The sequence below is a fragment of the Solanum verrucosum genome, unplaced genomic scaffold, assembly GCF_900185275.1.
Source record: "Solanum verrucosum unplaced genomic scaffold, falcon-dt-bn FXZP01000261.1, whole genome shotgun sequence".
Lineage (NCBI taxonomy): Eukaryota > Viridiplantae > Streptophyta > Magnoliopsida > Solanales > Solanaceae > Solanum > Solanum verrucosum.
This window is the reverse complement of record NW_026019969.1, coordinates 9,437,998-9,452,309: the sequence shown is the minus strand read 5'-3', so window position 1 is coordinate 9,452,309 and position 14,312 is coordinate 9,437,998. Positions and strand designations below refer to the sequence as shown.

Sequence of the window (14,312 nt, the reverse complement as noted above, 5' to 3'; positions counted from 1 at the left end):
ATATATTGGTTTAAAATTAATAAAAATATTATAAATTATAATAATTAACAACTTAAAATTTATAAAAAAAATCCTTTAAAAAAATTTAGTTGGCTCTCCAAATTCAATCGATATTACAATAATTAAAACACAGAAATTAACATAGATTGAACTCCTGCTAACGTTTAAGTTTCCTTTTTAAAAAAAATTTCTTTTATACTTTATATAAATAATTTTTTTATGTAAAAAGTATTATAAATTATAATAATTAATAGCTTAAAATATTTGAAAACATATAAAAAGTTTTTGTTAACTTTCAAAATTTCATCTATACTACATAAATTGGGAGAAATATAGATATATAGATATTTTAAGTTGCTAATTATTGTGAGTTATAGTACGTTTTATGTCATTTTCATATATATTACTCACTTTGTCCTGATTTAAGTGATACAAATTAAATTTCAAAAGTCAATGAATTTTTTATAAGTTTTTTTAATATTAACTTGTTATTTATTGTGATTTATAATATATTTACGTAAAACATACTCTAAATAAAAATAATTAGCAACTTAAAATATATAAAACATACTAAAAAATTGATTAACTTCAAAGTTCATATGTACCACATAAATTAAAACAGAAACAGTAACATATATTGGGCCCCGTGCTGGCACGGGGTCCCATATCTAGTATATATATATATATAGTACTATAACGGAGAAAAGTTGGGATCCTTTAATTAATAGGTATTGGATTTAACAATTTTTGGTTATAGAGTATCTTGTTGAACTAGTAGTAGTGTAGTACTAATTTTTTTTTTATTGTTGTTGTAATATATTTGGCCAACATTTCCTTTTGCATTTTAACGTCAATTTAATTTTGAACTTATCGAGAAGAATGATTAAAAAAAGCTTACAAAAAGTATTCTTCGATTTAATTTATCTAATATCGTTTGATTCGACAAAAAATAAATAAAACCACACTCTAAAATCACTGTTTCCATGTGGTCGGCACTCAGAAAGCAAAAGGAGAGTCATAATTGTCAAAGAAGACCACAAATGTGGCTTCTAATTAAAAGAAAATCAAATATACTAACGCCTGTTTAGACGAGCTACATAAAATTATGCTACTTCATCTGTTTCATTTTAGACTTGTTTAGTGTCATTTTACGCAGAAAATGACATAGATAGTCTCTTAATTATAGGAATAGGTCTAAAATGGTCCCTTAATTATATATTTAACGGATTTAGTCTTTTAACTATTTAAAAATTTATCAGTTTTGATCCTTTAACTATGCACTTATCGATTTTAGTCCCTTCACTATAAACTTACCGATTTTAGTCCTTTAAGTATTCAAAAACTTATCGGATTTGGTCTTTGTCCATTTTTTTAATACAAATAACTTAGATTTATATTAACGGAAGTCTTTGTGAAATTAAATCTTTCACTCATTTTTTATGTTGTTTCTCTATCCCCCCACCCTTTTTTCTTCAAATTACTCTTATGAAAAGAACAATAACGTCAACGATTCAAAATAAAATTAATGAGGAAAGAAGATATAAGTCTTAATTTTATTCAATCGAGGATAAAATTAAGCATATAATTATTGTTAATGACTTGAATATGCTAATCGGTGTGAAATTTATTTAATTTACTCAAATTTCTTTACGTAAAATAAAATGAATAGAATAATAAAATTGATCTAATTAATTTTTTTTTACAAATCTACCATTTTATAAATTTCAATTTCTAAAAGATTAAATAAATTTTGTTCAATAAAATCGTTGGAGTACAAATTAAATAATTTTTGTTCAATAAAATAATATATATCACACTACTCAGCAATGATCTAAAGTATTTCAACAAACAAGTTTTTAAATGTCATCTTTACCACACAAATTGAGAGAGATAATAATTTTTATTCCATAATTTGTATATTTACCGTTCACGAAAAAAGTATTATAAATTACAATAATTAATAACTTCAAATACTTTTAAGAAGTTATGATCAAAGAAAAAATCGATTGACTCTCGGAATTTCACATATCATATAAATTAAAATAGAAAAAATAACATATATTAAACCCGTGCTGAAACGAATTCATGTGTGTATGAAGTACAAATTTGAAGAAAATACATATAATTTTTTTAAAAATATAACAAGCAAGATACTCGCAAATTTCCTTTGTTGTACTTCATTGACAACTCGTGATAATTTCTAAGATAATAGACTCTAGCTCGGCCCTCATCCAAATTACATTTCGTTCAAAGATAAGTATATCTATCTACAATCCATTCACTTTCGAATCTAAATCAGTATGAATTTAGTTTATAATCATCAATCTAATATATAATTTATAGATTTGACAGTTGATACATAACTTATGTATCGAATGAAGAAATAATGTATCTGCGAGTTCTGATATGAGATAATTATTATAATTTGAGAAACTTTCGAAACAAGATGTAATTAGTACTCAAATTATTGAAGTTTCTATACTTCATATTGTATTATAATTATAAAACGATTCTTCTATCTTTAAAATAAAATAAGACCATATACATACAATATCTTTTTAAAGTTTTACTGAATATATTATCGTTAGTAATACTTCACACGCAGCTTGCGTTTGTTTTCAGTTGAGATATGATGAGAACGATTAGATTAATAAAATATTCCTTCCACATTCATATAATATATATTGCATTCTATAATTACAAGATATTCTTCCCGCAGATTTCTCTTAATTGTTTTGCCTAAATATATTCAAACGCAATAAATTAGGAGTAATATTTTCTTATCGTTCTTGCTGTTGTTTGCCTGGCAGACCCTCATTTTAATCAATCGGAATAGACAATAGTGAATACTAAATGGTTAAAAAAAAAAACTTAATAAGTATGGTTATAATATAATATTATTAGTTCTTCGGGATGACTCAGTTAGTTTAGAGGGTGGTTATCCACACGGATGATTAGGAATTGATACCCTCTCAATGCCTTCTGAGTAGAGTCTGTCGCATAGAACTTGCCTAGTGCGATTTACATTCCATGTATGATTTGCGTTACGTTATCTTGGGGTTCCAAAAATAATAATAATATTACTTTATCCGTTTCAAATAATAAGTGGGACTTTAGAAAATATCTCAAAATAAGTACTTATTATATAGAGGTTTATTTTTCTAACTATATTTGTTTTAATTGTCATAATTTGTTTTCATATAGTCAAACTATAAGAATTTTGACGAACAATTTACGATGTATTTTTTCATCATATTGATATGCAAAGAATTACAACTTATAGTACTTTTCATATGGTTTTTGAAAATCTAATTTTTTTTATTTAAAATATCGAATTAATGTATTATAATTTAACTTTGAAAATAAGTCCAATTGATTTTTAAAAAAGTACAACATGGCAAATAAAAGTAAACGGAGAAAATAATATTTAATTTTCAAAAAATATTTATCTAGATATAAATAATTTAATAAATTTTAAAATTATATTTATTTATTTCTTAATAGCCGTGATATTTATTGAAAAGTCAGGGCACGTACTTTGCACCAACCAAGGTAGAAAGTCTCATTATTTTTTAAACCCATGTCATGCCACGACTTATATTACTCCTAAATTAATATGTCAAAGATATCTGACAAAAAAATGAGAAAAGAAATAAAGTCATCATTAAAGTTGTCTCATATTTGCATAAAGACATCTTAACTTTGGAAGTGTCTTATTACCTCACAAAACTTTTTAATATCTTTATAATGGGCTATTTTGACTCATTCCCTCGTCTGTGTTGTCATGTGTGATGCTCACTCCTGTAATATTCATTTAGCCCGACCCGATCCTATTCTTTTTTTTAAAAAAGTCTTCTCTTTCCTTTTGTTATTTCTCAACTTTCCCTAAAATCACAAAATATAGAAAAGTCTTCTCATTTTCTCTTGGTGTTGATAATCTCGTTGTTGATGTTTCTTGGTGAAGATTCTTGGAGGGACAAGGAATTGAAGGTCTAACATGTTAGGGCTCTACAATTTATGATAAATATATATTTTTTCGATTATTATGATTTTAGGGATTATTATAGTGTAAAGAGTGTTGGAATCGACGGATATTAAAAGATAAAACAAATTCCTACCTTATTGCGCTTTGGGAAGATGATGAAATCGTCAAAGAGAGAGTACCAATGTTGATCTTGCTTTGGAAAAAGAAGAAATTATGAATTTAGGGCTACCAATGGCTCTTTTGAGTTTAAATTTGGGGAAGATGATGTAAATTAATTAAATAATTAATAATAAAGAAATAAAGCGACACGTGGCACTTTTAAACTGGTTAATGGCAGTAAAAATACTGCATCACGCGCCTCATGTGTGTGGTAACAACCCAGACAAGAAAATGGGTTAAAATGGCCCATTTACAAAGATATTTAAAAGTTTTGTGGAGGTGATAGGACACTTCCAAAGTTAAGGTGTCTTTATGCAAATACGAGACAACTTTAGTGGTGATTTTATGTCTTTTCTCGACAAAAGATCGATATTAATTGTCATATCAAGATAACATTTTATCCGATTGTTGTTTTTTACATCAAATATTTAAAAGAACATTTTAATTATTTATTTTACATATTTTTACTTTAAAATTATAAAATTTAATTTTTATTTTATTTTTTTCTTATACTTTGTGTACAGTTAAATCACTCAAACAAATTAATTTTTAAAAATATTATTGCGTATATGTACAACATGTTGTACGTATCTGCGATTAATTGAGTACACCCATAACTTGAATACAGTGGAATTGTATATGAATAAAAAAATTATCAGCACGTTATATATTATTATATGAATGTATACACAGACGTGTTGATTGAGTAAAGATATTCCCTTTACTTGTATCATGATGAGAATGAGTTGATTTTTTAATTACTCCATATGATTACTCGATTATTGAAAAATATATAATTTCATTTTTCTATAATTTTTTAAACATAAAAGTCGGTTTATTATTGTTACACCACATCAAATATATTTGACATAACAATTCAAATATTCAATGATAATGACACACGATATTTGAAACCAAAAAAAAAGGAAAAAAAACAATATACCCATCTATTTTAAGCGACAATTTTTTATTATACATCAAAGTCGTGGTGCGTGGTCTCTATAAAATGAAAGAGACAAGACTCTTCAGAATGTGTACAACAATTACCTTCTTTTAGTCTATAGTTTGAGTTCGTGTGTTGAGAAAAAATAAATATCGATGGATTTAATATTATCATCGAAAAAAGCCGATAAAACAATAGTGGAAGTTGAAGGAGTTGGTGGATACTACACTTGGTCAAGTACCCAATTTCCTGTTCTTAGCCAGAAAAAAATTGCTGCTGGATTATTAGTTCTTCAGCATCGTGGCTTTGCTTTACCCCACTATTCCGATTCCTCTAAAATCGCTTATGTTTGTGAAGGTATGACGTACATAATTGGTTGCGGAACTAGAATAGGAATAAGATATTATCAAAGAAGAAAACATATATTCTTTTTTGAAACAGACTAAAAAAATACAATACCTATAACATAGTATTTCATTTTCACAGGTGAATGCATTGCTGGATTGACGTCACCAGAAGATTCAAAAGAAGAAGTAGTTAAAATACAAAAAGGGGATACCGTACCAGTTACTGTGGGAACAGTATCATGGTGGTACAATGCTGGTCACAGTACTAAACTCACTATAATTTTCTTGGGAGAATCGTCTGAGGATTATACACCTGGAGAATACTGTTATTTCTTTTTAACTAGTGCAGCTGGTATGCTTAACGGATTCTCTAATGAATTAATTGCTAAATGTTTTCACATGAACAAAACTGAATCTGAAAAACTTATGAAAGATCAAAGTAGTTTAAATCTTTTAATTAAGATAAATGAAAGTATACAAATGCCAAACTCATCCAACAGCGCGAAACGCAAGTTGGTTTACAACTTGGATGGTGCAAAACCTTGTGTTGAGGTTAAAAATGGTGGACATTTATCTTCGGTAAGTGGTAAAAATATAGCATTGCTTGGAGAGGTTGGATAAAGCGCGAATCGCGTAGTTTTGGAAGGTGGTGCTGTACTTGGTCCGATTTTTACTGCAGATTCGTCCATTCATTTGAGTTATATTACGAAAGGGAGTGGACGTGTTGTAATTGTGGGACTGTTTGGTAAGGTTGTGTTGGATACTAAAGTGGAAGAAGGTGAAGTGTTTTTTGTACCAAAATTCTTTCCATTTGTTGTGGAAGCTGATGAAGGAGGAATCGAATTCTTTTCCCTGAAAACATCGTCAAAGTAAGTACTCATATCATTTACCTAAGATAATTACGTGAGATCCACTAAGTGACAACTAACACATGCAAATAATTGACATGCATGATATTATTGTACAGGCAAACATATGGAGAATTATCAAGTGGAAAAAAATCAATTTGGGAAGCAGCATCTCCATCAATTCTAGAGGCTTCTCTTAATATGACTCCAGATTTGACAAAGTCATTCAAGTCTAAGATTGCTAAGGGTGCCGTGATTGCTCCACCTTCAACTATTTAAGCAATGTAATAATTCTATGCTTGAAAATAACATCGACGGTGAAGTCGATATATATCTAAACTATTTTACTTTATTCGAAGATCATATGGGAGTTTTTGTTTTAGCTTTTCTTGAATGCAAGCTTATATATATAAGCTTGTGTGTGTGTGTCAGTATGTATGTATATGAATGTCTTTCTTAAGAATAAAAAGAAAAAATGAATTTGCTACTTTTAATTTGTACGTCTAATTGTTGGTTCATGTTTACATATTGTTAAATTAGTGTCTTTTTAGGCATAATTTACATTTTTTATGACAAGCCCTTGGAACTGCCCCACAAATATGCCCTGCCAATCTTTGTTAAAATTTATCTACCTACTTTCACTACTAAGAAATCATATATATATTTCCTTTTAATTTATTTATTTTCAAAACAAGTCTTCCCCTTTCATGAAAAGTTGTGACTTTTATTGAAGATTGTGACATTTGTGAAAGGTTGTGACTTTCCGAAGGGTTGTGACTTTTCCAAAGAGTTGTGAACTTTTCGATAAGGCACAATAAGCATTTGTTCACACTACCCTTTGTTGTCTATAAATAGAGAGATTTCCTCTCATTTTAAAGCAACAAAAATTCTAAACTACTTCTTCTTCTTCTGCACAATTAAATATTCACGTACTTTGCTCTTGTTGAGTGGCTTACTGACACCATTGTTTTTGTATCAATACGTTGGTGAATAAAATCGTTCCATTCTAAGAGGATCTAATTCCTTAAACTTTGGACATTAGAGGGGAATAATTTTCTTAAGGGGATACTGTGCATTCGGTGGACTTGATTTTTTCCTTTCTATTTCGTTCTATTTTTACATATCTTGGTTTTTTTTACAGTCATTAATTTATGCTTATGATATTAATTGTTGTTTTTGAGTACATGTTTTAAACTCTATTGTTTATGTTTCTGCAAAGTTATTGTCTCCAGTTATATTGAACATATACGCATATGCTAGTAATTTAGGTATATTCATTGTGCATAAAATAATTATTGTACTCAGTTTCAAAAATTCGTGTTTTGATATTCTATATAAAATTCTATAACTTAAAAGTACTATATATAAGCTTACATATTATCTATTTTTACATAAATATGAAGTTTCTCACTTATCATTTATCAATTGAAGAAATTCATTATGCAAGTTCAAAAGTTATAATTGCTTTCATGTGCAAGCGTAATTTCTTTTTTGAATCTGTTAACAAATTTTTGAATTTTTCCCTGAAACATATATCACAATTGTATAATCTATGCAACTTAAATGTATTTTTTTTCTTACAAAATGCCTTTGTATATATATAAATTCTTATTTTTTTTCTTTATTTTCCTTTTAATGTTAATTAAAGAACCAATGATTTATTATTTCCTCAATAATTCATTCATTAAAGGTTCTTGAGTTATGTAATAATGACAAATAATCAAATTCATGTTGGAATATTGCTAATATTTTTTTAAGAATCTAACTTTTCTATTATTTTTAATTAATATTAGTAAAGATTATTTACAGGTTCAATGCAATTATTATTTATGGCTGAACGAAGCGCGAACAAATTACTTAGTGTTAATAATAGTTGAGAGCCAAAATCGATGAACAACAACACGAGTATGTCGGAAAATGATGGGACTTCGGCTTTCTTAAATAAAAAAGTGAATAGTAATTTTTTTTTAAAGTCTGTGACTTAGATTTTGTCCGTCGTTTTTTATAAATCAATATATTCCAACGTATCAAAACTAGTGGCCGAGGGAAAAGGATAGGCATATCAAAATAAATACTTTTAATTATGTGTGATTTCGGATTAGGCTTTAAATCCAACACCCCACCCCCCTCCAATATCTTTTTTAGATTTTACTTATGAAATTTAAGTAAATATATTATTGCTCTCGCTGTGATTGTCCTAACAGACCCACATTTAATCAATTTGGCCAGCCATGCTAGTAATAATGAATTCTAAGGAGTCACTTGGTTACTAATTAAAGTTATGCATGTATTAGTTATATATGTAGATATTAATTATGTAAGTATGAATTATGTATGTATCAATTGTGTAAATATTATTTATTTAGAATTGAATATTTAATTTGTTGTAAATTAATATACATTATTTACGAATAAATAAGTAACCAAATTAGATTGACTCGATCGATTATTGTTAGTGTACACTAACATCCAAAAATATGTAACTAACACCCGTACTCTCTGTCCACTTTTAATTATTATATTGTGCTTTTCGAAAGTTAATTTGACTAATTTTAAAAGTTAATTAATTTGATATTTTGAATAAAAGATTAAGATATTCAAAAACTATAAGAAAAGTACTATAAATGCGCAATTTTTTCATATCAATATGATAAAAAAATGTATTGTAAAATGTTTGTCAAAATTCATATAGTTTGACTCTATAAATAAAACTTTGACAGTTAAAAGTGGACCTACGGAGTGTAATTAAAACCAATCAGTGACTCGATTAGTTGCCATCACTGATTAGTTGCCGGTGGAAAGACTTCCAACTCTTCTTTAAGAAAAAAAAAAAGGTAAATGAATAGTATTTTTTAAAAATAAAAGTACGCATAAAAGATTTTGAAAGTAAATTGATAAGGATAAATATATACTTTTATTATTTTAAAACTCATGTATAACTAATACCATCCTAACTTATTTCACATTCTACCCAATATAACACGTTACATAAGATTCTTCATAAGTTATTTGAATATTAATTATAAAGAATTACTAAAACACAATCAAACATTATATAAAATTAATAAATATATATCTTTCATACAACATTTAAAATTACTAACTAAATACTCCCTCCATCCATTTTTATTTGTCATAGTTTTCTTTTCTAGAGTCAAACTATAAGAATTTGACTAACATTTTACGATGCATTTTTTCATCGTATTGATATGTAAAAAAATTACAATTGTACTTTTCGTATAGATTTTGAATATCTAAGTTTTTTGTTTAAAATATCGAATCAATTTAATTTAGTTTAACTTTAAAAATTAGTTAAATTGATTTTTAAAAAATGTAACATGACAATTAAAAATAAACGAAGAAAATATATATAAAATTAATACATGAACAATGAAGTTATATAGGGAGTAGGGACGGAAAATAGCAGCTGGACAGAACGTGCTAAATTAAAATCGGGCCAATTGACATCCCAATATGTATGTATAGCTGTAAAGAACTCTCAATTATATTAGAGAAAAACATAAATTCATTAGAGAAGTTGTTCCGAATTTTTAAAAAGATATTTTAATTGTGTAGCCGTTTTATTACCCCCATTAAACAATTTTGAACAGATATTACTACATCATTTTTCGATCAGCCCCAGATTTTATGAAGCAAGTGTTCACACACCAATCATTATATGACACGTGTTAATTTAATTTTTTTAAAAAAAAATCATTTTAAGTTTTTTCTTTATTTCTCTCTCTTACTTTTTGACTTATTTTAATTTTAATTACATCTTAAATTTCACTTCAACTTCCACCTCTCACTTTCAAAGAACAGTTACAAAGTTAAAGTATCTTTTTGAAAATTTGGAATAACTTCAATATTGATTTTATGTAACGTGATAATGAATGTGAATAGTGACATTGCCTTTTCCAAGTGCTAAACGCCTTATAATACAAATAAGGGAAAATTACTTATATACACACATTTACTTAACTTAATATCCATTTATCTCTACCTTTTTTAAAAATTTCAAAAATCCCTTAATTCTCCCAATTCATAAAATCTTTCAGATACATAAATATTTCACTCTTATTTTCCGCCTACACCCACGTTTCCCACTCCCCATTTCACTCCTCCATTTTATCCCTAAATTGTCTCCACTTCTTTAGCAGTTACAAATTTCAAATTCATTTTGATTTTCAAAAGATCTCTCTCAAGTTTATCAATTAATCTATTTTTGAATTTCAAATCTTTTCTATTTCCAATTGATGATTTCAAACTATTCAAGAGGTAGATTTCTTTCCATCACTTCAGTTTTCGATTTCTTTTATTATTATTTTCTAATTTTTTCATCTTAAAAAATAATAATAAAATTACCTCCGCCCCCTGCCCTCATTGAAAACTTATTGAACCTTTGCAATTTTAGTTAATCATATTGTCGTTGAAAATTTTTCTTAAAAATATTTATTTTCTTTTAATGCTTCTACTATTGAAAAATGTCCAAAAAAAAAGAAGAAAAAAGTTGGATCTACCATAGCATGGCCATCACTATCAAAGATACATATTTTTAATGTATCTCGTTTATTTTGAGTCTTAAATTAGTCTTAGTATTATCATTGATCTAATACATCACTGTTACAATAACATTTGTTGTATGCAATGTATAATGTTCATATGTAAAGTATTGATACATAACTCTAATGTTGTTGAATCTTTGATTAGTGTTTATCATGTTCAATAGAAATGTACTTGATACATAAACTTTGTGTTATTTATCACACACAAAAAAGAAGCTATTTTGAAACAATTACATGTATAATGTATTTTTTTTAATTTTAAAATATAGTATTTCTCAAACAAAATAAGATACATAAATAATAATGTATCATACACTAATTTTTTAGTTATGATACGTAAATTCAAATTTATACTAAATATATCTGATATATAACAATTACCAAACAATAATGTATCAATCTCAAACTTAAAATCTTATGGACAACATTTTCTTATTTAATGTATCTAATAGAAATACAACACTTATCAATTTAAATTGAAAGGATCTTCATGATCTCAAACAAAGTAAGATACATAAATAATAATGTATCATGCACTAATTTTTTAGTTATGATTCATAAATTCGAATTTATAGTAAATGTATCTGATACACAATAATTACCAAATACTAATGTATCGATCTCAAACCTAAAATCTAATGGGCAACACTTTCTTATTTAATGTATCTAGTAGAAATACAACACTTATCAATTTAAATTGAAAGGATCTTCATGATGCATCTTCTCAAAATTTTCGATAATTTTGAATCAAAATTGAAAGAATCTTCAATGAACTAGGAGAATAATTTTGAAACTCAAAATTTTCAACAATTTTGAATCAAAACGGAAAGGATCTTCAATGAACTGGAGAAGAATTTTGAATGTCAAAATTTTCGACAATCTTGAATCAAAATCGAAAGGATATTCGATGAACTTGAAGATTCACAAAAGAAATCGTTTGTCCAACAACAATTCCATCACTTTTGAATCCTTCATAACTCACTTCGCTTATCCAAAATTTCGACAAAAGTTTTTATGAAACAGAGAGAACGATGAACAAGAAGAAGAAATTTAATTTTTGAATTTTTTGGTTTGTTACACTATAGGATTTTGAATTCTTGACAATAATTTGGAATGGAATAACATAATTTATGGGATCTTAATTTGATTTTCAGCTCTTTTTTTTCCTTAATTAGTGCAGCAAATGGATACTATGAGATCTTAATTTGATTTTTCAGCTTTTTTTTTCCTTAATAAGTGCAACAGATTGATACATAATGTATCAACAATAATGTATCCGGATCCTTAATTATGTATCCGAAATGCCTAAAAAATATGGGATTTATGTAATTACAAAAACAATAGGGATAGAAGGTAATTTAGGTTTTACACTGTGGTATTTATGTAAGTTATACATAATATAACACTGATAGCGACCACTCATATCATGTAAACATATATAATTTGATTGATATTTGTCTGAATTTATATGATATAATTTAACTGGTGATAATTTTTTGAATTTATATGATATAATTTAATTCGACATATATAAAAAATGGAATAATAATAAATCAAAGTGTCAAAATATAATTTAAGAAATATATGTATTTGGTCTTATTTAGTTTATATGATCCACTTAATAGTTGAAAGTGATATGACAAAATTATTAGTTGAAAGTGATATGACAAAATTATTAGTTGAAAGTGATATGACAAAATTATTTTTCTTTAATTTATTACAAAATAGAAAAAAATTGTTAGAAGTTGAAGATCAATAATTGATTACTTAGTACTCCTAATACCTGCGGCCTCTATAAATAGAACGAGACAGCTGAAGAATATATGAGCATAGAACATCATATTTACCTACAATATATATAGTTTGAGTTCTGTGTTTTTTTAGGATAACTAAAAAAAATATCGATGGATTTGATATTGTCATCGAAAAAAGCCGATAAAACTATAGTGGAAGTTGAAGGAGTTGGTGGATACTACACATGGTCAAGTAGCCAATTTCCTGTTCTTAGCCAGAAAAAAGTTGCTGCTGGATTGTTAGTTCTTCAGCCTCGTGGCTTTGCTTTACCTCACTATGCTGATTCCTCTAAAATTGGTTATGTTTGTGAAGGTACGTAGGACATAATATATATATATATATATATATATATATATATATGCAAATTTAGAACATGTGTTCTTTTTAAAACGACTAAGAAAACGTAAGACAGAATAATATTACATATATTTCATTTTCACAGGTGAATGCACTGTTGGACTGATCTCACCAGAAGATTCGAAAGAAGAAGTTATAAAAATACAAAAAGGGGATGCCCTACCAATTACTGTGGGAACAGTGTCATGGTGGTGACACTAAACTCAAAATAATTTTCTTGGGAAAATCATCTGAGGACTATTCACCTGGAGAATTCTGTTATTTCTTTTTAACTAGTGCCATTGGTATACTAAATGGATTTTCTAATGAATTAATTGCTAAAACTTTTTACATGACCCAAACTGAATCTGAAAAACTTGTGAAAGATCAAAGTGGTTTAAATATTATAATTAAGGTAAATGAAGGTATACAAATTCCAAATGCATCCAGCAGCGCGAAACGCAAGTTTGTTTACAACTTGGATGGTGCAAAACCTTGTGTTGAGGTTAAAAATGGTGGAAATTTATCTTCGGTAAGTCTTAAGAATATACCGTTGCTTGGAGAAATTGGATTAAGCGCGAATCGCGTAGTTTTGGAATGTGGTGCTGTACTTGGTCCGATTTTTACACCTGATTCGTCTATTTATTTGAGTTATATTACAAAAGGGAGTGGACGTGTTGTAATTGTGGGAGTGTTTGGTAAGGTTGTGTTGGACACTAAAGTAGAGGAAGGTGACTTGTTTTTTGTACCAAAATTCTTTCCGTTTGTTGTGGAAGCTGATGAAGGAGGAATTGAGTTCGTCTCCATGAAAACTTCGTCCAAGTAAGTGATATAACTAATTAAGATAACAACGCAAGGACGTTAAACACTTCACCTAATTAATGTTTTACGATATATTTGCAGGGAAGTATATGGAAAATTATCAGGTGGGAAAAAATCAGTTTGGGAAGCAGCATCTCCATCAATTTTAGAGGCCTCTCTGAATATGACTCCGGATTTGATCAAGTCTTTCGAGTCCAAGATTGCTAAGGGTGCCGTCATTGCCCCACCTTCAAATGTTTAAGTAATTACTTGTTACATAATTAAAATAATATTCTAATATGCTTGAAATAAGATCGATGATCAATATGTGTGTAAAAGATTATATGGGAGCTTTTGACGTTTTAGCTTTTCCTTAATGCCAGCTTATATGCTGTTGTGTTTCATCAGTATATATATAATATATGTGTGTGTGTTTTTAATTAAGAATAAAATGAATTTGGTACTTGTAATTTGTATGTCCAATTGTGAGTTCATGTTTACCTATCTTATTAATTATGCCTGCCTGTAAACCAT

The 14,312-nt window shown here is 27.6% G+C and overlaps 1 protein-coding gene and 1 pseudogene across 1 annotated transcript; both read left to right on the top strand.

Moving 5' to 3' along the window:
• Positions 1 to 5,179: 5,179 nt before the first annotated feature.
• LOC125816347 (11S globulin seed storage protein Ana o 2.0101-like) lies at positions 5,180 to 6,770 on the top strand. The gene is made up of 3 exons (XM_049495942.1): positions 5,180 to 5,444; positions 5,574 to 6,303; positions 6,402 to 6,770. The coding sequence occupies exons 1-2, from the start codon at positions 5,243 to 5,245 to the stop codon at positions 6,053 to 6,055; spliced, it is 684 nt and encodes a 227-aa protein (XP_049351899.1). The 5' UTR covers positions 5,180 to 5,242; the 3' UTR covers positions 6,056 to 6,303; positions 6,402 to 6,770.
• Positions 6,771 to 12,746: 5,976 nt separating this feature from the next.
• LOC125816339 (11S globulin seed storage protein 2-like) lies at positions 12,747 to 14,040 on the top strand (annotated as a pseudogene).
• The last annotated feature ends 272 nt before the right edge of the window (positions 14,041 to 14,312 follow it).